General features: G+C 41.0%; 1 protein-coding gene across 7 annotated transcripts in view; it reads left to right on the plus strand.

The window, feature by feature from the left end:
* The window catches only part of LOC126412829 (uncharacterized), a 120,416-nt gene extending 94,716 nt beyond the window's left edge, over window positions 1-25,700 (plus strand). For 5 of the 7 annotated variants that reach the window (XM_050082655.1, XM_050082654.1, XM_050082659.1 and 2 more), the window contains 2 exons: window positions 376-487; window positions 24,840-25,700. In XM_050082655.1, coding sequence (XP_049938612.1) covers window positions 376-467 — 92 coding nt within the window. In that variant the 3' untranslated portion in view covers window positions 468-487; window positions 24,840-25,700. Of the gene's footprint in view, window positions 1-375; window positions 488-12,634; window positions 12,806-24,592; window positions 24,732-24,839 lie in introns of all 7 variants that reach the window. The other 2 variants (XR_007575352.1, XR_007575351.1) reach the window with 2 other exon arrangements.
* The last annotated feature ends 418 nt before the right edge of the window (window positions 25,701-26,118 follow it).

Genomic DNA, 26,118 nt, shown 5'->3' on the forward strand with positions numbered 1-26,118 from the left:
AGTGGAAGGCAAATGCTCTCCGCCCCCTCCCCCTCCCCGCCCATCCTACACACACACACACACACACACACACACACACACACACACACACACACACACACACCATCCTATGTTTAGTCCATCACTGCCACTGTTCCATTCACAGTAAACAGATTATTTGGACAGGCATGTGATGACTGGGATAAAGTAGTGAGCAAGGTATTATTTCAAAATTCTAGCTAGTAGTCATTATTCTTTTGATTCTCTCATGATGAATACACCTGATTCTGACACATTTCAGTAAACTGAGATAACAGTTTGAAAATGGCAATGACTCGTTTGTAGTCCTAGTATTGTACACTCAGTATTAAATTATTTTCCTGAAATTGTTTGCAGATTTAATTACAGCATCTAAGGACAGATCAGTTGGTGTATTGCGCCTGGGTGCTCCAAACCATGGTTGGACAGAATACAGTGAACTGACATGATAGTAAATGCATGTTGCCAGGTATGTAAACTGTGAAGATGAAGATGTTACAGATATAAACTTAAGTAACATGTTATACAGGTTTAAGAGAAATTCACTCACTTGGAATTTGTAGCACGGTTCCTCACATACTAGCAATAACAAAAATGTCTGTCACAAAATTTCATCCTGTACATATTTCTGGCAGAAAATGGACATTGAAGGTTGGCACCTGGCAGCACTGTAATCACAAGTACAACTACTACCTCTGTTGGCATAGGAATAGTGATGTGCAGTTGGTGTAGTGGATAGCATTTTGGGTTAGCATGCAGGAAGTCGAGGGCTCAATTCTGGGCTGAGGCATATTTGTTTTTATTTGCCAGTTTCATTCTGCCACACAGTACTGTAGTATACGCCATTTCTTAACCCACACCTATCTGACATTTACATAATATAGTGTTTTGTAATGGTGAACATAATGAAAACTTGGTCAGACAAGTGAGAATAGACAGTTGAAACAAATGACCTGTTATAGAACACAATAACTACAAAAACAGTATCAATTTCGAGGTGGTAAAGATGATTGAACTGTTAAATACTTCAGTATCTACTAGTCATTTACGCTACATGCAGTGAGTCCTCTGAGATGTAACACATTAGCAACCAGTGACAATAATTTCCATATTAATGACCACATGACGTTTACAAAGGAATACCTTTCCCTCAGAGCAGATGATCAAAGCAACCCCCCTGCATGTCCAGACGCTGCACGACCCGCTGGATCATACAGCTCTGGATTCTTCACAACATGGCTGCGTCCACAGTTACAAGAACAGCATGAACACACTATGTGTTCTTCCATATGTGTCGGTGGAGTAGAGTACTTGTGCTCCTTCAATTGTCCCCACAGAAAGAAATCCAGGGCTTAAGGTCAGGTGAACACGGAGGCCATACAACTGGACCTCTCCATCCTAGCCATTTCCCTGAGAATTTTCTATCTAAATACCATTGCACGTTAATTCCAAAGTGTGAAAGTGCACCATCATATTGGAACGATAACCTCTGTGGAACATGAAGAGGAACATAGTCCAGTGTGTCAGCAGATAGTTTGAGAGGAATGCATGATACCTCCGTGCAGTCAACCACTCAGACCAGAAGTACGGATCCAAAATCCTATCTCTTAATATTCTGGCCTAGATGTTGATGCCAAAGCAAACTTGATATCCTCTGTGGTGGGTGACATGCGGATTAATGTTACACCAATGGTGGGAATTGTGCATATTGAAGACACCCTCACAAGAGAATGCTGCTTCATCTTACCATGTTACAGTGTTTATGAAGTCGTTGTGGGCTTCCTGTTGTTATTAGAATCTTTCACAGAATTGCTACCACAGATAACCATCTGCAGGATGCAGATGTTGCATTAAAGAATAATGACAGGTGCACAGCCCATGCTCGTGCAGTACGTCAACGACTGTGCGTTGTGAGACACGCAGCTGCCTTGGTAAGCTATGTGTACTTCGCTGGGGCTCTTATGGTATAATGACCAGAATAGCTTCCTCAGTAGTTGGAGCACAGCAAGTCCATGGATGACCTCTGTCATGTTGTTGTGAAAGAAGAGAACTCGTCTTCCAAAGGCATGGCTCCAGACAACAAAACACGTTTTTACCTGGATGAGGTCAACCAGGATATCTATTAGCATGTTCATGAGCAGCAGCAGCACCAGCCCGGCAGTCAGATACACCAATGTCCAGAAGCATATCCACATAATCATAGTTTGTGTATGCCATACGTATGCTACACTGTTTTAGAATAACACAAGAAGAAAATACTATACGTGTATGAATGTACATGGAGTCTGTTGTGGGTGCGTTACTTCTCTAGCAGCTAGTCCCTGTCTGGTGAACAGTGCATACAGTATGAACACATCACTAATTGCATTGGGCTGTTGTACCTAACGTGGATCACTTCTCTTACAGATATTTTCTGCATGATTCATCCTGACACTGCTACTTGTGAAATGTTAGTTTTTGAATTATACTGTTTCCCTAATGCTAATGGACGTGATGTTTCCACATTTCTATTGATATAATAATAATAATAATATAATAACACTAATAATAATAATAGTAAAACCAAACATTCAACACAAATCAAAAGAAATTTTACCAGACAATAGATAACACACACATTAAAATAGACAATCCACCAAACATAACAGACATGGAACACTTTTGGAGCAACATATGGTCAAATCCGGTACAACATAATAGACATGCACAGTGGATACAAGCAGAAACGGACACATACAAGATGATACCACAAATGCCAGAAGTGATAATTTTGCAACATGAAGTCACCCGAGCAATTAATTCTACGCACAATTGGAAAGCCCCTGGAAATGATAAAATAGCAAATTTCTGGCTAAAGAAGTTCACCTCAACACATTCACATTTAACTAAATTATTTAACAGTTACATTGCAGACCCATACACATTCCCTGATACACTTACACATGGAATAACTTATCTGAAACCTAAAGATCAAGCAGACACAGCAAACCCAGCAAAATATCGCCCCATAACATGCCTACCAACAATATACAAAATATTAACTTAAGTCATTACACAGAAATTAATGACACATACACCACAGAACAAAATTATAAATGAAGAACAAAAAAGCTGCTGCAAAGGAGCACGAGGATGCAAAAAGCAACTGATAATAGATACAGAGGTGACATATCAAGCTAAAACGAAACAAAGGTCGCTACACTACGCATTCATTGATTACCAAAAAGCTTTTGATAGTGTACCCCACTCATGGTTGCTACAGATATTGGAAATATACAAAGTAGATCCTAAATTGATACAGTTCCTAAACATAGTAATGAAAAATTGGAAAACCACACTTAATATCCAAACAAATTCAAACAATATCACATCACAGCCAATACAGATTAAGCGTGGAATATACCAAGGAGACTCATTAAGTCCTTTCTGGTTCTGTCTTGCTCTGAACCCACTATCCAACATGCTAAATAATACAAATTATGGATATAATATTACTGGAACATACCCACACAAAATCACACATTTGCTATACATGGATGATCTAAAACTACTGGCAGCAACAAATCAACAACTCAACCAATTACTAAAGATAACAGAAGTATTCAGCAATGATATAAATATGGCTTTTGGAACAGACAAATGTAAGAAAAATAGCATAGTCAAGTGAAAACACACTAAACAAGAAGATTACATATTGGATAACTACAGCAGCTCCATAGAAGCGATGGAAAAAACAGATGCCTATAAATATCTAGGATACAGACAAAAAATAGGAATAGATAATACAAATATTAAAGAAGAACTAAAAGAAAAATATAGACGAAGACTAACAAAAATACTGAAAACAGAATTGACAGCAAGAAACAAGACAAAAGCTATAAATACTTATGCTATACCAATATTGACCTACTCATTTGGAGTAGTGAAATGGAGTAACACAGACCTAGAAGCACTCAATACACTGACACGATCACAATGCCACAAATATAGAATACATCACAAACATTCAGTAACAGAAAGATTCACATTAAGCGGAAAGGAAGGAGGAAGGGGATTTATCAACATAAAAAACCTACATTATGGACAGGTAGACAATTTAAGAAAATTCTTTATAGAACAAGCAGAAACTAGCAAAATACACAAAGCAATCACTCATATAAATACATCGGCTACACCATTGCAATTTCATAACCACTTCTACAACCCTTTAGATCACATAACATCAACAGATACGAAGAAAGTAAATTGGAAAAAGAAAACACTATATGGCAAGCACCTGTATCATCTAACACAGCCACACATCAATCAAGACGCATCCAACACATGGCTAAGAAAAGGCAATATATACAGTGAGACGGAAGGATTCATGATTGCAATACAGTATCAAACAATAAACACCAGATATTACAGCAAGCATATTGTTAAAGATCCCAATACCACAACAGATAAATGCAGACTTTGCAAACAACAAATAGAAACAATAGATCACATCACAAGCGGATGTACAATACTAGCAAACACAGAATACCCCAGAAGACATGACAATGTAGCAAAAATAATACATCAACAACTTGCCATACAACATATACTAATAAAACAACACGTTCCCACATACAAGTATGCACCACAAAATGTACTGGAGAATGATGAATACAAATTATACTGGAACAGAACCATTATAACAGATAAAACAACACCACATAACAAACCTGACATCATACTCACCAATAAAAAGAAGAAATTAACACAACTAATCGCAGTATCCATACCCAATACAACAAATATACAAAAGAAAACAGGAGAAAAAATTGAAAAATACATCCAACTAGCTGAGGAAGTCAAGGACATGTGGCATCAGGATAAAGTTGACATTATACCAATTATACTATCAACTACAGGAGTCATACCACACAATATCCACCAGTACATCAACGCAATACAGCTACATCTAAACGTATATATACAACTACAGAAATCTGTAATTATTGATACATGTTCAATTATCCGAAAGTTCCTAAATGCAATGTAACATATACCATACAGTTAACAGGAAGTCACGCTTGATCAAGGTCCCCGTCACTTTCCATTTTTAACCAGACCTAAGGTCTGAGAAAGGAAAGAAGATAATAATAGTAATACCGTATGGAAATACTAAATAGAATGCATTTATCAGACTCAGTGTTAAAAGGCATAATTAGTGGTTCCATGGTGATATGTATAACTGGTAACCGAGTTTGGAAACTATGTGCAAAGGACGTTGCTAGCACTACTGGAGACATAAGGCCCTAATGGAATCTAATGGACCTGAACATGGTAAGAACAATAATCGATGGGACCATTTGTGGATGTACATAGAAAACAAGTCCGGAATCTCGTAGATGCAGTGGTGTGAAACAGTTCGCATCCACAACTTGCAGAATCGAACACTCGACCTTCTGCATACTAACCCAAAACGCTATCCACAACACCAACTGCACAGTAGTGATCCTATATGCTGACAGAGATAGTTAATGAACATGCAGTTACAATGTTGCCAGATTGCCAATCTTTAACATTCATTTACTGCCAGAAATATTCTCAGGGTGAAATTTTGTGACAGACATTTTTGCATTGCCGTTTTTTCCCCAACATTTGAGGCTTTAATGAAACAAATTGGTTACACATGTATCATTCAAAGTATTTTCCATCGCTGGCCACTACTTTCTCCCATCTTTTGGGCAGTGTACCAATCCCTCGTTGAAAAAATTGTTCATCTTTTGAAGTGATCCACGAATCAATCCAATTTGTGACTTCTTCATGAGATCGGAAGTGTTGGTCAGCCAAGCCATGCGCCATTGATCTAAACAGGTGATAGTCAGAGGGAGCAATATCTGGAGATACGGTGGATGGGGTAGGACTTCCCATTTTAACATTTCCACATACATTTTGACCTCTTTTGCAATTTGGGGTTGAGCGTTGTCATGCTGCAAAATCACTTTTATCATGCCTCTCACTGTATTGCGGCTGTTTGTCTTTTAATGCTCTGCTCAGATGCATTATTTGCATTCGATAACAAGCACCTGTGATTGTTTCACATGGTTTTAACACTTCATAGTACACGACACTGAGCTGGTTCCACCAAATGCAGAGCATTATCTTGCAGAGCATGATCTTGGAGCCGTGAATATTCGGTTTGGCTGTCAATGTGGAAGCATGGCCGGGATATCCCCATGATTTTTTGCATTTAGGGTTATCGTAATGAACCCATTTTTCATCCCCGGTCACAATGTGATGCAGAAATCCCTTCCGTTTTTGCCTCTGAAGCAACTGTTCACAAACACACAAATGCCATTCAGTGTCTCTTGGTTTCAGCTCACACAGGACCCAAGTTCCTTCTTTCTGAATCATGCCCTTAGCCTTGAGACGTTTTGAAATGGCTTGCTGTGTCACTTCCACTAATTGTGCCAATTCTTCTTGAGTTTGATGCGAGTCGTCACTCAGCAATGTCCCCAATTCTGCATCTTCGAAAACATTCTCTCTTCCACCACTATGCCAATCTATGATGTTAAAATCACCGTTCTTGAAGTGTTGAAACCACTCACAACACTTTCTTTCACTAATAGCATCCTTACCATACGTGCTTGAGAGCTTTTGATGAGACTCATCCGCTGTTTTCTCCATATTGAAACAAAACAGTAACACCTCCCACAAATGATGAGAATTAGGCACGTAAACTAAAATTTTCAATCAAGAACAACTTTATGATGCAGGCACAAATCAACTAATGTTTGAATGATGTTATGTTGACCGAGATCCAAGCTAACTGCCTGATGTCTGCGATTTGTTTCTTTCGACCGCTGCTTACTGTTGTTGCCACCTATTGGCAAACTGCAGAAGCAAAGTCATACACTTTTTAGTATGTGAGGTATTGCGCTGCAAAGTCTGAGTGTGTGAATTTTTCTTCATCCTGTATACATGTAATGAAAAGTTCTATAAGCATCATGTTGCATTGTGACCTTTTGATCCTTCAGTTGTTAGTGATATTAACTGATGTGATACTCGAGGCTTTTTTCAGAATGGTTGGCTGCGTGGAACAGATACATTGCTCACAAAAGCATTGTACAGAGAAAATACTTTGGCTGACACTGCCCCTATTCTAAAATTTGCGAAGGAGTTGTTTTCAGGCTTCCAACTGAGTTGACTGTTCCAAATTTATGCACTATATTGTGATGTTCCAAAATGAAGAGCAGAAACTGCAGAATGTGAAAAAAGAAAAGCAATTCTGCTAGCCAATATAGCTATACTGCAGCCCTGTTATGTGTGGTAGACTACAACTCCTCAAAGTGTATGGTTGGTACTGAAAGTTGAGCTTGACCACAAACAGGGATTTGAAACCAATAATACATTAGTTATATTCTGGTTGGAGTACTGCCAGTGACCACACATAAGGCCTCTGCTGGGAACATCTGAAGGAATTTGGACCAGTCATCAAAATTTTGTGTATAAATAGAATTGTTAAATTGGCTGGAAACTTGAAAATAGTCCTTCAGTAATTAATGGCACTTTTAAAACTCATCTTAATATTAACCAGGAAGAAAGTGCTGACCACACATACTTCCCTTTTATAAAATTCGAAGCACCAAATCAGTGACATGTATTATATGTTGTTCACATAAATAACTGTTTGGTAGAACGATATTATATTTATCAATGAAAAATCCAAACTGTGAATGTTCTACAGTACAAAACTCTTTTGTGAATAAGTTTTCAGTTTGCAGCTGTATGGGATAGTATTTAAGCTTAAATGATATGGTGCACTTAAATAACATAATTATTGCTAACAATATTATGTGAAGGAAAGCTGCTACTACCATATAGCGGAGATGCTGAATTGCGGATAGGCACAACAAAAACACTGTCAAAAATAAAGCTTTCAGCCGGTAAGGCCGTCATCAAAAATAGACCCCCCCCATACACACACAGTCTCACACAAATGAGGCCACACTGCGAGCAGAGCAGCACCACTACATGATGAGAGTAGCGACTAGGTGGGATTAAGGAAGAGACTGGGCTGGGGTGGGGAGGGGGAGGGGGAGGGATAGTAGGATAGGGGGGGGGGGGGGGTTGGAGTGGAAAAGGAGAGAAGTAAAAAGACTGGGTTGCAGTGGTGGAATGAGGGTTTTGTAGTGCCGGAATGGGAACAGGGAAGGGGCTGGTTGGGTGAGGACAATGACTAATTAAGTTTGAAGCCAGGGGGGTTATGGGAATTTATGATATATTGCAGGGAAAGTTCCTACCTACGCAATTCAGAAAAGCTGATGTTGGTGGGAAGATCCATATGGTACAGGCTGTGGAGCAGTCATTGAAATGAAGAATGTCATGTTTGGCAGCATGCTCAGCAATAGGGTGATCCTCTTGTTTCTTGGCCACAGTTTGTCGGTGGCCATCCATGTGGACAGACAGCTTATTAGTTGCAGCACAGTGGTTGCAGCTTAGCTAGTAGATCACATGACTGATTTCACAGGTAGCCCTGCCCTTGATGGGATAGGTGACTTTTGTGACCGGATTGGATTAGATGGTGATGGGAGGATGTATAGGACAGGTCTTGCGTCTAGGTCTATTACAGGGGTATGAGCCATGAGGTAAGGGGTTGGGAGCAGCTGTTGTGTATGGATGGACGAGTATATTGTGTAGGTTCGGTGTACAGCAGAATACCACTGTGGGAGGGGTGGGAAGGGTAGTGGGCAGGACATTTCTAATTTCAGGGCACGACAAGAAGTAGTCAAACTCCTGGTGGAGAATGTAGTTCAGTTGCTACAGTTCTGGGTGGTACTGAGTTACGAGGGGAATGCTCCTCTGTGGCTGGACAGTGGGACTTTGGGAGGTGAGACTGGAAAGATAAGGCACAGGGGCACAGGATATTTTTTTTACATGGTAGGGTGGATATTTAAGGTCTGCGAAGGCTTCCGTGAGACCCTCAGTATATTTCGAGAGGGACCGTTTGTCACTGCAGATGCGATGGTCACGGGTGCCTAGGCTGTGTGGATAGGACTTCTCGGTATGGAACAGGTGGCAGCTGTCAAAGTGGAGGTATTGTTGGTGGTTAGTAGGTTTGATATGGACAGAGGTACTGATGTAGCTATCTTTGAGGTGAAGGTGAAGATCTATGAAGGTGGCTTGTTGGGTTAAGTAGGACCAGGTGAAGCAAATGGGCAAGAAGTTGTTGCGGTTCTGGAGGAATGTGGCTAGGATGCCCTCACCCTCAGTCCAGATCATGAAGATGTCATCACTGAATCTGAACCAGGTGAGGTATTTATGATTCTGGGTGTTTACGAAGGATTTCCCTAGATCGCCCATGAATATGTTGGGATAGGATGGTGCCACGCGGGTCCCATAGACATACCTCGGATTTGTTTGTAGGTAATGCCTTCAAAGGAAAAATAATTGTGGGTGAGGGTATAGTTGATCATGGCAACTAGGAAGGAGTTTGTTGGTTCGGAATCTGTTGGGCGTTGGGAAAGGTAGTGTTCAATAGCGGTAAGGCCATGGGCATTAGGGCTTTTAGTGTAGAGAGTGGAGAACTCTCCACCCTGCTCACTTCCTACTTCCACCTTGGTGTACCACCGTCCACCACCACTATAACAACCTCCAAACCTTCCCCATGCCCCCTCATAGCTGACAAACCCTGTCTCGCAGACCTACTACACTTACCCCACTCTCCAAAACTCTCTCTCCCACCACCACACAGAATCCACAATCTAAGCAGACCTGTTACACAGTCATGAGCCTTTCCTCCAGAAGCCTTAGCCCCATAAAAATATCAGTCCTTTCCAAAGGTCTCACCTTTTGCCCCACTCCCAAATTCAATCATGCAGAACTTGCCAAAGAATTTTCTTCCTTCTGCTGGTCCCTAAAGTGGAAACACTTTTTCGCCACCAACCCTACCAATCAGACTCAACCAAAGACCAATGTTGAACACTTCCTAACTCAGTTCACTCTTGCATCCAAATGAGATCCACCCCTACTGCCCCCAGATCACCCCCTGTTAACTGTCCAAAATTCCTTAACCTGGAACGTTGCCTCACCATCATCACTAAATCCTTCAACATGCAAACTAACCTTACATTCACAGAAAGAACCACAGTCCACCATCTAAAAACTGAACCTGACCTTATAATCCTACCTGCGGATAGAGGCTCCACCACTGTTGTTTTGAACCACAAGGATTACCTGGCAGAAAGGCTCCACCTGCTGTCAGATACTTCCAGCTACAAACCTTGCCACAGTGACCCCACTCCAGAAATTCAGCAGGATTTCCAGTCACTCCTCACATCCTTAGGCCCATCCCAGAACCTCTGCCCAGAGTTCATCTCTCTGCTCACCTCTACCACTTCCCGCACTCCTACCTTCTTCATGCTTCCTAAAGTCAATAAACCCAACCACCCAGGACGCCCTATTGTGGCCAGTTACTGTGCTTCCACTAGAGAATCTCTGCTCTCGTAGACCAACACCTGCAATCTATTGCCCGGAACCTACCCTCCTATATAAAAGATACCAACCATTTCCTCCACCGGCTCTCCATTGTTCCTGTCCCTCTGCCTCATGTTGCCCTGCTCGTCACTGTTGGTGACACATCCCTTTATACTTACATCCCTAATCCTTATGGCCTTACTGCTATTGAACGCTAACTTTCCCAATGCCTGACAGATTCAAACCAACAACCTCCTTTCTAGTCACCATAACCAATTATATCCTCACCCACAATTGCTTTTCCTTTGAAGGCATTGCCTATAAACAAATCCAAAGTATGGCTATGGGCACCCGCATGGAGCCATCCTATGCCAACCAATTCATGGGCCATCTAGAGGAATCCTTCCTAAACACCCAGAGTCCTAAACCCCTCACTTGGTTCAGAATCATTGATGACATCTTTGTGATCTGGACCAGGGGTGAGGACACCCTATCCTCATTCCTCCAGAACCTCAACAAATTATTGCCCATTTGCTTCACATGGTCCTACTCAACTCAACAAGCTACCTTCCTAGAGGTTGACCCTCACCTGAAAGATGGCTACATCAGTACCTCCATCCATATCACATCTACTAACCACCAGCAATACCTGCACTTCGACAACTACCACCCGTTCCAAAGAAAAGAGAAGGGGAAAGAAATATTCAGGTGCATAGGCAGCATAAAAGGCATTTATAGAGCTGAAATGGGAGCCAAGAAGGGGTAAGCAGGTGAAGGCTGGGCTAGTGAATGTTAAGGCTGGGGGCATTGGGGAAGTGGAGGACAGGTTGCCAGGAGTGTTCCCACCTGTGTAGTTCAGAAAAGCTGCTGTTGGTTGGAGGAATCCAGATGGCACAGGCTGTGAAATAGTTGTTGAAGTCAGGGATATCATGTTGCTATTGGTATGTTCAGCAGCTGGATGGTCCAGCTGTGTCTTGGCTACAGTATGGTGGTGGCAACTCAACACAGACAGACAACATGTTAGTGTTCATACCCAGGTACAGTACGATACAATGGTTGCAGCTAAGTTACCGGATTATGTGGTTGCTTTGACAGGTGGCTCTGCCTTTGATGGGATAGCAGATGCCTTTGACAGTACTGGATTAGGTGGTTCTTGGAAGATGTGTGATACAGGTTTTGCAGCTAGATCTATTGCAGGAATATGAACCATGGAGCAAGGGATTGGGAGCAGGGATGGACAAGGATGTAGTGTCAGTTAGGTGGGTTATGGAATGTGACACAGCATGGCGTAGCGGTAATAATTTGCTCGCAAAAATTCCAAAAGATTGCTGGTATGCTAGCAGCACTGCAAGGTCAGAAAAATATTGACCCTCTGTTAATTTTGAAAATATTTCATTAGGAGGCGCCAACAATTGAGCATTCACACTATTTTTGAAGTCCCCACAAATGTGTAATGCTCCATGCTGTTTATGAACAGGACTAAAGGTGTTGCCCATCTGCAATAAGCAATTGGAAACAACTGTTTTTAACTTTCTAAGGGATCCAATTCTTACAGGGTCCACAGGAAAAATTTTGGTATTGCCGACTCTTTAAATGTAATGTGGGAAAAACATTTAGAAGCCATTCCCAGGGCTGGAGACAAGATTCAAAATTGCTTGGGTCGAGTGTTGGATAGGAAATCTAGAGGCTGTGTACATATCCCGGAAAAAAATATTTTCCGGTGAGGGTTCTGTTACTACAAAGAAGGAAAGGTTATGGTTACATGCTGTAATGGATCTGGGAGATGTGTTATTTTCTACCGGATTTGTCGATACCAAATCTAATGAGGGAGGTTGTAAATGTTTTCTTATATTTTTGTCAGAATATTTCTTTTGTGAATTGTAATTTGCCTTATTTTATGCTAATTTGCTTATGTGTTTTGAGAGTGACAGCATATTGATTAATATTAGTAGATGTGACGAAGAATATCAAAGAGACTGGTTACAAGTAGAAGCTTGTGTGTTGTGTAAAATGTCTTTGATGCTGGAGTCGTCTTTGACCGTAGTCAGTCAGCAGTGAACTCTCGGTGTGTGCGACGGTGGAACAATGTGCAGGTCGCCATTATAATAACTTGCAAATGAACAGGAAAACTGAATAATGTTACTACTTTTTTTATATAAACATCAAGAAGGAACCACATTCGAAGAAATGGTATTTGAAGCACCAAAAATGAGGCAAACACATGGAACCAGGTCATTTCTGTAGCCGACGAAACAGCATTGTAGAATCGTACTTTCACTAGATGACTGAAGCCAACACAGAAAAGTCAAATATCATCTTATAAACATTTCACGGAAAAGTGAGTACTGTCACGAAATATGCTAAATTCAAGTATATAAAAATAGTGAGCATATTTCAATGCTTACACATTAATTTCAGAGCTATCTGGCCAATTTTCAGAATTTCATGATGAGCATAAGCCCACAGCGTACCTGCTACCAATTGTAAGGGTTGATACCTCTATCGGAGATATGTAAGCTGATTAAAAATTGAGTCCTAGGACCCTGTATCAAAGAGAACTAAAATAGTTGTATCATAAACTTTTGCTGGCAGTGTAAGATCGCATGAAGGTGCACTTGACTCTGAGATGTCATCTATTTGCTTTTGTGCACTCGACTACTGACAGAATGGCAGTCTCAGACAAACATTTGCTGTAAGACGCGGGCATGAACCTGTTTGACAGACATCTTTATAATGTGGACAACTATGTTTAACATTGTGGCAAACCCACAGTTACCACTACCTTTCGCTGCCCGCCTTGCTCTAGAACCACAGGCTGTGCCAGCTGCACACACAGCTGACCACACTGGCACACCTCAGATCTTACTCGAAGCACTTGGCTAAGGCTCGCAAGCTGTCGATGCAGAGATTGACACCAGAGGCTCCACCATCGGCCTTCAGCACAAATCTGCACTGGCTGTATGCGCTGACTTAAAACAGTGCCACCCACGTCACTGATGTCTACACTTGTTTATATCTATGCTGACACGAATGTCGTGGCATCAGTCTATGCTGTACTGGCAGCTGTTACTTATTGTGCATCCCTCAAGATTTGGACTTTGTTACACTGCTGACCTTGTATCAGCTCGCGCAGTTTCATGTTATTGAACACTGTGCTGTCATGTTTTGTCGTCTACAAATAAACTGATTATAAAAAACCAACATTCATTTGTGTTGTATGCCACAACACAATTGGTGACTGTGGACTGACAATGTTTGCGTCGAACATTGAAAATGGGCGTGCAAATTTTGGTTCTCGAGTAACACTTTAGAACAATGAACGTTTCAGTGAGCTACAGACCTTGTCTGCTGAATGGTCACCAGTGTTTCCTTCATTCCAGTCACCATGGCAGAACTATCTCTTTTCACTGTTACGTGATAGCTGACAGCTCATCAAGCAGAAAGTCTAAAGCGTATTGACGATGTCGTGGCCTCAGTACTGCAGCAGCCGAAGGTCAATCCATTGCCATTCCCGCCACACGAGGAGAAATCAGAGGACTGGGACTCTTATGAACAAAGGCTGTGACAGCGTTTTAGGGTGTGTAAGGAAAATGACTATGATGCTGCTAAATCCCTTTTCTTGTCATGGACTCTGCCACAAGCTTATTGGTTGTTGTGCAAGCTGTCCTCCCTGATGGAACTTAGTAAACTGACTTTCAGCGAAATCCGTTCTTTGTTAAGTGCTCCCTATCAAAGATACTGTAGTGATTTCTGTTCACCTCGAGTTTTACCAATGTTGCAAACAATCAAGTCAATCCTATCAAGCTTGGGTGGCTGAACTCCAGGGGTAAGTTGTGAATGCAAGTAATTTTAAGCATACCACCAAAAAAACTTATGCAGAAGGCATGATCAGAGGCACGATTGTCTATGCAGCACCCGCTAGTGTTTCAGTTAAAAGCTTTACAAATTGGTGACCCTTTGTCAGATGAAGTATTGCATTTAGCAGAGTCATACGAAATCACACAAGCAGTGGGCCTCTGCTTAGATTCCTGGATGGACATTGCCATGGTAAACAGTGAAGCCAGACACATGGCAGATTTGGCAGCCAGTGGTGACATTGCGACAGTATACAAACTACATCACACGCGTCCCTCCACACAGGAACAGTGGGTCTCACACTGTCGCAGGTTGTGACAGCCTTACCCACCCTGCGTGGACTGTTTTCAGAAGCACGCTAGAGACAACTCTCTGTTCCAGTGGGTGGATTGCATTAAATGCACATGACAGGGTCACATTGCATGTGTTTGTCAGGAAGCTGTTCCCGTCTCATGATCACAAGATCAAATGGATGTTAATGTTGTATGTTCCACACAATCAATTCAAGGAGGTCCCTGTGATGAACTGTACATTTCTCCGTGATTGGCTGGATGGACAGTCAGCTTTCAAGGTGATACAGGGGCTGCTGCCAGTCTCTTCAATTTTCAAACATATTTACAATTTGGGGCATCCATACAAAGAGCGCCCATATCCGCGCGTATCCAAACTCAAGCCATCAGTTTATCAGTTGGTAAATTAAAACAAGCAACTCATCCCGTTGAAAGATTAATTTTGCCATGGAAGCCATTTACAAAAATGGAACCCAGGGACAACTTTCTTAGTCATAAGCAGTTCTGATACTGAGAACCTTTTTGATCTGGACACATTGACGTCTTTTAGATTTTCCGTCAGTGACACAGTAAACACGGTCTTACCCACAACTGGATGTGTTCTGCACCAAATTCCGTAACATTTTTTCCTTTTGGTCTGTGAAAAGCAAAGAATGTTGAAACGCACATTTTGCTGAAACCTAGAGCACGACATCACTTTTTTCTCCCTTGGCTGGTGTCACTCTGTGGCCAGGTCAAGGGCAGATTAGGCAGGTTGCAGAGATTGGCTGTGATAAAACCCATATCATCGAATCAGTTGTCATCAAGAAACCATCTGGCAGACTCAAACTGTGTGGGGACTTCAAGGTCACTGTGAATTCTCAAGGTCACTGTGAATTCTCAAGTAGGCGTGGACACATACCCCATTCCTAAGCCTGAGGAACTACATGCACAGCTGGTGAATGGACACTTCTTCTCCAGAATTTACCTTGCTGAGACATATTTACAGCTATCATTAGACAAATGTTCACAGAAGATATTGGTGATTAAAGCACTGCATGGTTTATACAAATGTAAGTGGTTGGCATTTGGGGTCTCCAGTTCCCTGGCAATTTTCCAGAGGTTCTTCGCAGTGTGCCTGGGTGCATTAACTATTTTGGTGACATTGTTGTTATGGGAAATACCACTGAGCAGCATGTAGCGAACCTGAAGTCAATCTTTTTTGTTTTTCATGAGCTAAGATTAAAGTACACCCTATGCAAATGTGACAGTACCAGAGAAGGAAAGTTGCTACTCACCATATAGCGGAGATGCTGAGTCGCGATAGGCACAACAAAAAGATTCACACAATTATAGCTTTCAGCCATTAAGACCGAAAGCTATAATTGTGTGAATCTTTTTGTTGTGCCTATCACGACTCAGCATCTCCGCTATATGGTGAGTAGCAACTTTCCTTCTCTGGTATTTTTTACATTCCATCCTAAGCAAATGTGATTTTTTAAGCCTTCAGTTGAGTATTGAGGCAACATCCGTTCCCATGTAGGTTTTTTTTACCAACTCTGGAACATTTCAAAGCAATTGCGTTCGTGCCTAGGCCGGCGAACCTCTAACAGCTCCAGCCTCTGGGAAAAATTACTTATTATGGAAAATTCATTCCAGCAGAATCTTGGATAGCACATGCTTTACATCACTTGTGTAAGTAGGGAGTGGTCTTCATGTGGTAGGCTGCATGTGAAACGAAATTCCAGGATCTCAAACAGTGTCTACTCTCAGCATCTTGTTCAGCAATGTTCCTACCAAGGAAGCATAGTGGTTGCAATGGATGCATCGGACCACAGGATGAGGGCTGTCTTGATGGTTCAGACCACCCCATCACGTACACTTCAAAAACCCTCACCTCTGTACAAATAAAATAGACTAAATTGAGAAAAAAGTATGACAATTATGTTCGCTTTGGAGGCATTTCATGTCATCCGTTATGGTGCCAAGTTCCAGCTGGTAATGGACCATAAGCCATTGATCTCATTGTTCAACACAACAGCTGACATCACAGATTGTACTGCTCATCGTCTCCAGTGCTGGGCATTGTTCCTCTCAGGATATACCTATGACATCCATTTCAGAACCATATCCTAGTGTGTAAATGTTAATGCTGTTAACCGACTACCCCTGGGGCTGGACTACATGTTTGATCAGGAGGAAACTCTGTGCTTCTTTGTGGATGACGAGACGCAACAAGCTGTGAACAATTTTCCCATTACGGGAGTGTGCATCAGTGCCACCAAAGAGGCATACTCCGTTCTCAAACAGGTTTGCACCTTCGTCTTGAGAGGGTGACCAGAGAGATTGGCCAGGCAACAACCTACAGCTCTTTGCCAGTACTATGGGCTGTGACACTGTAAGCTTTTAGACAATGGTGTTATTCTTTTAACCACAGACCACACTGTGCCTCATGTTGTGATTCCATCAGCCTTACGACAGCAGATCCTACATTTGCTGCATCAGAGGCATAAGGGCACTACAAGGGCAAAGCTGCTCGCTCTGCTTCAGACATCCACTAAGAAATAGAGAGCATCATCCATCGAGGCACTAAATGTGCAGAACAGCAGCTGGCCACTAATCAGGTTTTTTCACCTTAGCCAGTGCCCACCAAAACTTGGGAATGAATGCATCTCAATTTTGCAGGCCCATTACTGAATACCATATGGCTCACCATTATTGAAGCTTTATCCAGATTCCCATATATTGTCAACTGCCATAAAATCACAGTGGAATTCACACTGACGATGCTGTTGTAGATTTTTGCCATTGAGGGTGTGACGCAGACATTGGCGACTGGCAACAGTCCACAATTTCTGATGGAGGCTTTTGAGAATTTCTGCACTAGAAATGGAGTGAAGCACATCTTTTGCTTCCTTTTCATCCCCAGTTGAATGAAGAGGCAGAGAGGTTCATTCAGACATTCAACAGTAGATGAAGAAATACATCCAAGATTCATCCACTTAAGATGTGCTGACTTTATGTAAGTTCATATTGGGCAATGTCATTTGGAAGCTCTTACACAGACTCCAACTCCATTCTCTACTACATTTACTGCTGCCTGCACCCATCCCCTCTGTTCCTCCCGCCTCTCCAAAGTTCCAGCCTGGTGGCATGCGATGTGGGCCTGGGGATTCGGCTGACAAGAACATTGGGTTCCAGCCAACATTCATCGGCAAAAGAGGCCGCAGATTTTTACGATTGATTCTGGAGACTGCCAGTCATCCGACACCAGAACCAGCTCTGTGGTTACACAGCTGTGCCCCATAGCCTTTTTCTCCCCTGTTCTTCCACCACACCCAGTTTTCCCACTCTTTGGCAGAAGAAGAGCTTATCCTGCCCCCATCCTCCTCCACTTGCCACCTCCATTTCCACTGTTAGCTGTTCCAAGCCGCGACAGCCACAGGGGTGAGTCTGGCCTTGCCACCAGCTTCCCCATCCAGGGATAGATAAATGCTTCGGATCGAGGTACCACTGCTGGGCATGTGCATGGAGGGTGTACCGGCAGAGTGCCTGCCACTCTCAGGCCTAGATGTCATCAAGGTATTGCCTCCAGTTTCCGCCACCTGACCTGTGTTCCCACCACTGCCATCCAGGCCTCTTTCAGCCTTAGATTTGATTGCCTGCAGACCAGGGTATCCTGGAGCCGAGCTGTCGTGGGGGCTGCAGAAGAGATGCTCTCCACATTGTGTGGGACTGAGTGGAGTGAGGTCATCGCTCCCCTCAGCTCCCTCGCTCCACCCCCCCCCCCCCCCTCCCGCCTACACACACACACACACACACACGTAAACTTGCATTTTCTTGTCAGGTCTTTTAAGTCTGCCATCAATGATGCATAACTGTCTGATGTTATGTTGCGATGTTACAGAACATCTAAACAAATGGCAGCCCCCACATTCATTTTTGTTACACAATGTTCACTTAAAAACAAGTGAATAGTGGTGAGGAGCGGTGCTGATGGTCAGATAAAGAGGACAATTTTTGCACAAGATAATAGAGCTGTGGATTTGGAAATAATAGCAAGCATTGCTGTTGCTCAGAGCACTTAATGTCACTGGAAAGCCAGGTTTACCAGATGTGATTTCAGCTGTGCAGAATCTGTCAGCTTCAGTACAAGCTCGTCCTGCTGCTCAAGCTGTTCTTTCCACAGCTCAAAAAACTGCATGTCCTTCATGCTTGAAATGCTCAGCAGGACTGCCTGGCTAGTCTTGTTCCGACATGGGGTGGGTTGCAATTCCAAGAAGTCCTTGTCACCACTGTAGTATGTCTGCTTTTTCAACAACACACATTTTGTTAAGCACAAATTATGTAAAAATAAATCACAAAAAGTAATAGTTCCTGACTCTTCTGGAAATGCACACAATGAAGAACTCCTGTGTGTGGATACCTCTCGGCCGTTATAGTACTTTGAAAGTTCATTCAAAAACTTATATGTCACTGCAGGATAACATTGCTTACTGGTTCAGCTGGGAAGCACTTGAATACAAACCTCTTTATCGGTGCACCCATATGCCATTGGTTCGTTCACTGAAGACACAACTGTTTCTTGAACACTACACGAAGACAGTACTACACTGTACAGACAGGCAAATCTGTGTGCCAGACAACTGTCAACATTAGGTAACAGTGCAGTCAAAGGAATTACAAGAGGAAGATTATCAACAAACTTCCATTCACCATAAACCAAGACATTGGGAATCCTTACTAATTCAAAAGAAAATTAAAAATGTACCTCATTTGCGACTGTTTCTACGAAATATGCATGTCTAGATTCAGAAATTGGAAAGTTCTGTTAGCTCCATGCCAAGTAGCAGTGTTTGTTATGAAGCTACATGAAAGGTAGTAATGTACTGCAAATAAGACTCACCAAGTACAGATGCAAGAATTATTTTTTTTGAAAAAGGATATAAACAGCAGTTTTGTAGTACAATTGAGAAAAGCAGCTTCCTTTCTAATTTCTGGATTTGGTTTAGATAGCGTAGGTGTGAATATAATTAAGCAGTGTAGCGATAGTTTACTGTTAATACAGTGTATAATATAGTATACAGATTAACAAGAGGCTAGATTGCTTCTCATCACATAGCGTAGCCATTGGTTGCAGAAGGCACAATGCAGCTATCAAGCCAAGTCCTTCATCAGACACAGACAGCAGAACTCGGACACATTCACACGAACATATCGCACGCACACACACATGGCACTAAGGCCTAACTGTGTCTCACGTGAGCAGTGATCTTTGCTGGGATGGGTAGTAGGGACACAGAAGAGGTGTGGGGTGGAGAGGTGGAGCGATAGCAGGATACGGGTGCAGAAGATGCTAGTGCTACCTTGGGAGTTTGCAGGGATGTGATAGACAGATTAAGGTTCTACGATTAATTTATCTTTTGTTGGTGTATACCTTGACACTTTCTACATACTTAAAGGTTCCCTTTCTTGATGAAATGAATAAGTGGATGGATAAATGAAGGATGCCCATATAGGCTGAAAACTGGTTCAAAATATAAAGTAATACTATAGAACATCCCAGTTCGTGATTTCTATTGATAAATAAATATTGTACCTTGAAGTTTTAAACAATATTGTCATCACCTGAAAATTGTGAGCAGCTGTTCCATTGAGATATTTCCAAGTTTCAGTGACACAAAATGCTGTCGAGTAAGAGAGGATATATTATTTATAGCTAAGAACAGTCCTGACACTTTTTGGCTTTATATTTCTTTTGTAACTTTTTATGTACACTTTGCCTTGCTGGATAATGCGTTGTTACAGTTATCTCTTTTGTACTGGCTTTATAGCACATTCATAAAGTATCATAATACCCAATTTCTTATGTAGTTCAGCTGTGTCAATAAGACAAGGTTAACTGTGTTTGTTGATACAAGAAAAACAGTTTTTGCATTAAATGAATAAGGATATAACATGTATGCCTTCTGAAGCAGATGATATACCTGTGTGTCATTCTACGGAGGTTATGCAAGAGAACTTGTTCCCTTCTATTAGTAATGCATCATAGGTCGCTGGAACAATGAAGGTTACTTCATGATAGGGAAAACATACTGGACGTTCTCGTTATCAAAAAGGGTTGCCAAACTTATGCAGTTAACTGCAGGCCTGTGTCGCTGACGTAAACCTGTAGAAGAATTATATAACATGTTCGATACCCACACATCCGTGTTTCTGGAGGATGAAAATCAGTTCTACAAAAACCAACATGTATTCTGTAAATAGAGACCTTGTGAAACATGGCTCGTTGTGTTCATCAGTGAAATCCAGAGTACCATAGACAAAGGCATCTAGGTTGAAGCCATGTTCTTATGCTCTTGTCAGAGTTCTGCATTGCCATTTAGTGAACAAAATACAAGCTTATTGAATATCAGACCAGATTTGTGACTGGATTCAGTATTTTTCATGAGGTAGAACTCAATGTGTTATTCTGAACGGAATGAAACTGACAGATGTAGAGATAATTTCTGGAGTACCCCAAAGGAGAGTTATACGGCCATTATTGTTTGTAATATACAGGGTGGTCCATTGATTGTGACCGGGCATAATCTCTCATGAAATAAGCATCAAACGAAACAACTACAAAGAACGAAACTTGTCTAGCTTGGAGGGAGAAACCAGATGGTGCTGTGGTTGGCCCGCTAGATGGCGCTGCCATAGGTCAAATGGATATCAACTGCATTTTTTTAAATAGGAACCTGCATTTTTTATTACATATTCGTGTAGTACGTAAAGAAATTCGTGATAGATGGCGCTGTAATAGTCACATACAGATGGCTCACAGTTTTAGATGAACAGTTGGTAACAGATAGGTTTTTTAAATTAAAATACAGAACGTAGGTACGTTTGAACATTTTATTTCGGTTGTTCCAATGTGATACATGTACCTTCATGAACTTATCATTTCTGAGAACGCATGCTGTTACAGCGTGATTACCTGTAAATACCACATTAATGCAGTAAATGCTCAAAATGATGTCAGTCAACCTCAATGCATTTGGCAATATGTGTAATGACATTCCTCTCAACAGCGAGTAGTTCTCCTTCTGTAATATCATTCAACTTTACCCACAGAAAGAAATCAAGGGACGTCAGATCCGGTGAACGTGCGGGCCACGGTATGGTGCTTTTACGACCAATCCATCTGTCATGAAATATATTATTCAATACAACTTCAACTGCACGCAAGCTATGTGACAGACATCGCCATTTTGTTATGCAGTGAAACATCTTGTAGTAACATCGGTAGAACATTACGTAGGAAATCAGCATACATTGCACCATTTAGATTGCCATCGATAAAATGGGGGCCAATTATCCTTCCTCCCATAATGCTGCACCATACATTAACCCGCCAAGGTTGCTGATGTTCCACTTCGCAGCCATCGTGGATTTTCCGTTGCCCAATAGTGCATAGTATGCTGGTTTACGTTACTGCTGTTAGTGAATGACGCTTCGTCGCTAAATAGAACACATGCAAAAAATCTGTCGTCGTCCCATAATTTCTCTTGTGCCCAGTGGCAGAACTGTACATGACATTCAAAGTCATCGCCATGCAATTCCTGGTGCATAGAAATATGGTATGAGTGCAGTCGATGTTGACGTAGCATTCTCAACACCGACAATTTTGAGATTCCTGATTCCCGCACAATTTGTCTGCTACTAATTTACGGATTAGCCGCGGCAGCAGCTAAAAGACCTACTTTGGCATCGTCATTTATTGCAGGTCGTGGTTGACGTTTCACACCTGGCTGAACACTTCCTGTTTCCTTAAATAACGTAACTCTCTGGCGAACGGTCCGGACACTTGGATGATGTCGTCCCGGATACCGAGCATACATAGCACATGCCCGTTGGGCATTTTGATCACAATAGCCATACATCAGCACGATATTGACCTTTTCCGCAGTTGGTAAATGGTCCATTTTAACACAGGTAATGTATCACGAAGCAAATACCGTCCGCACTGGCGAAATGTTGCGTGATACCATGTACTTATACGTTTGCGACTATTACAGCGCCATCTAACACAAAGTGAAAAAAGTGGTCCAGCTAAAACATTCATATTTCTTTACGTACTACACGAATATGTAATAAAAATGGGGGTTCCTATTTAAAAAATGCAGTTGATATCCGTTTGACCTGTGGCAGTGCCACCCAGCCGGCCAAACATAGCGCCATAAGGTTTCCTCCTTCAAGCTAGACGAGTTTTATTCTTTGTAGTTTTTTTGTTTGATGCTTATTTCGTGAGATATTTGGCCTGGTCACTATCAATGGACCACCCTGTATATAATTGATCTAGTAACGTGGGAAGTTCCGTGAGTCTTTTTGCAGTCAGTGGTGTTTTGTATAGGAAAGGAGCAATGATTGGTGCAGTGGCTGGCAGTTGACCATGAACATAAATAAATAAATGTAACATAATATGTGTAAATAGCCAAAGAGACCCATTACTGCTTGATTATGCTACTGATGAGAAATCATTGGAAACCGTATTGGTAACAACCATAAAATACCCATGAGTAACCATCCAGAGCAACCAAATGTGGAATGACCGCATAAAACAGATTGTAGCAAAAGCAGATGCCAGGCTGAGATTCATTGGAAGAATCTTAAGGAAATGTAATTCATCCACAAAAGAAGTGACTTGCAATACACTTGTTTGATCGAGTCTTAGGACAATCATGGATATGCTCGAAAAACTCCAGTGGCAGTCACTACCAGAGAGGTACTGTTTTTGAAAGTGAGCATAATGTTGAAATTCCAAGAGTGTGTGTTTGAAGAAGAGTTGAGCAACATATCACTTCATTCCACAAATGTCTTGTGAAATGATCATGATGAAAAAGCCACAGACATTATAAACAGCCGTTCTTTCCATACACAATTTGTGAATGGAACTTATAATATGATAGTAGTACCATCGCTACCCTCCATCACACACTATAAGATGGCTTCAGGAGTAGAGATATAGATCTAAATTAGTTCGTACATCATTTTGAGATGCCTGAAGATGGAGGCCTTTGGCTCTGAAATTGGTAGCCTGTATATTTGAAATTTGAAACCAGTAACTACTGCAGAGTGAATGGAAAAAAGAAGGGAATAAACAAATATTCATTTTTCTACATGAAGTGTTTGTCATCTGAAGAGCCCACAGCCTTCCATCATCATGAAAGCAACAAGATTTCCCCAATTCTTTGGTTTCTATGAATGTGTAACTCAGCATTGATCTGTATTCTGAGATCTGTGTTTGTAGTTTTCTGTGATTGCTTCCTTTTTGGATTGTTTACATGTGGTAATATTTTTTATTGGTACAATATTGAACAATAGTGAACTAATAAACATTATTTACTGTTAGTTTCTGTTGATTTCACTGTGGGTGCATGGCGAAACTTTATTATATTGAGGTTACCATAAATCTCATGGGCTCAGTCTCCACATGAACTCGATAGTACCCATGTTACATTCCTGTTCCTATCCCATGCACCTTCTGCCTCCCACAAAAGATGGTTGGCGCATTGATTTATGTGTAAGTCATTAGTCAGCCTCTATGTCTTGACTTTGTGTTCCATGCATTTTTTGGTCTGATATGTTTTAAACACATTCGTCTCATATAGCATTTTTAAGAGCAGTGATAACCATCCAAAAGAAACAAAGAAACTGATAAAAGAAAACAGCATAAAACATCTAAGGTGAACAATGTGCCATTTCATTTTTCTGAATCAAAATCAGTTTTATTATCTCATTATGCGCATACATAAATCACTATTTTAATGGACATCAGACTCACAAATAACATAATTGAGACACACATATAGTATCAAAAACTTAAGTTAATCTTAATTTACAGCCACTTGTAGTAGTTCATCAACTTACTCTCCAGAGTTAATTGTGTCACCACTTAAGAATTGTGGAACTGAATAATGACATTTTTCTGCTATGATAGCATGTAAATTTCTTTTCAGCTAGCCCATTCCATCCAGTGACATGAAGTTGAGAAATCTTGCTCCATGTGAAGAATGTGGCCAAGGTTTTCTAAGTCTGAATTCCAGACAAATTTCCTGTTTGCATTGGCTGATCCTAGTTCCTGAATTATTGATTCAAGTAATTTTTTGTTTGTAGAAACACACAGTCTACAAACTCTCAGTAATTAATTTACACCTTTTTGTTATCTATATACAACAGTAATGGTGTTTTCTTTCTTTTTTTCAGATTGTTTTCATACATGTGCTACAAAACAGAACATTTTTTGTGTGACTGTAACATACAGACTTAATGTTTGAAAATTACTGGCAGTATTTAGTGGTGAATGAGGCTACCTCTTTTCAGAAGACAGGACTCTAGAGAAAGTGGAATCAGTTGCCGGTCCATGTCAAGCAGCCAATATTATCACAGAAAACTGGTTTTATACAAAATTTATGAAGATAGAGGCTTAGTGGAAAAGAAATTTGTGACATAGAAATTGTCAATTTTTTAGAGAGAATTTTCTATTCAGAGACTGGTTATACGGTGATAGACAGTCTGTTACTGTGACACAGTAATAGTACTCCAGTAACTTTTTTTACTGGTTTTTCATATCTTTCATTCAGTCTCATGCATCATATAAAATATTTATACGTGGAACAAGCAGCGTTGTACCTCATTTTACGTACACTGTTTGATACAGAGAAATTTATTATATTTTGCAGCTCAATATGCAAATTCCTTATCATTGGTCTTTAGTGTCACAAGTTTTGTATTTAAGAAAATTGTGTGCAATATTTTCTCATCATTTGCTGCTAGTTTATTGATGCACTGACATTTAATCTCGTCCATCATTTATATCAGGTTTTTAGTACCTATTCATATGAATTACCTATTGTATAATGACTTGGCATACAAGCACCTTCAGTGATTTTATGTGTAATTTATGTTGTTTTCTGTCCATTGGGCGAATGTGGAAGAAAATTACATTCCACAGTATTTATCAGAATTTGTGTGTCTACTAATTAAAGAGAGATTGTGTGTGTGTGTGTGTGTGTGTGTGTGTGTTTTAATTGTCAGCTGTTGATTAATAAACTATAACATGGCTTAGTTATTCCTTACTAATTAATAATGCTATTATCTCCTTGTTGTTTTTTTTTTTTTACCCTGAAATTTCCGAATCCATCAAGATACAAATATTTATATATGACAGTGGTTTTACGACCTTGACTCAATTGATGGTACTTATCTATAAATTCATAAGTGTTATTCAGTCTGGGAATTAACACAGCCAGTTTCTAACCTAAGAATGAGAAAATTATTACAGCTGTCAAGTTTTGGATTTTCCTCACATTTCGTACATACTCTATAATAGAAGGAAAGTTGCTACTCACCATATAGCAGAGATGCTGAATCGCAATAGGCACAACTAAAAGATTCAAACAATTATAGCTTTCGGCCATTAAGGCCTTTGTCAGCAATAGACAGCAGCAGTCTCAGATAACTGAAATTACACTGCAATGTGGTT

This window comes from Schistocerca serialis, chromosome 7, assembly GCF_023864345.2.
Source record: "Schistocerca serialis cubense isolate TAMUIC-IGC-003099 chromosome 7, iqSchSeri2.2, whole genome shotgun sequence".
NCBI lineage: Eukaryota > Metazoa > Arthropoda > Insecta > Orthoptera > Acrididae > Schistocerca > Schistocerca serialis.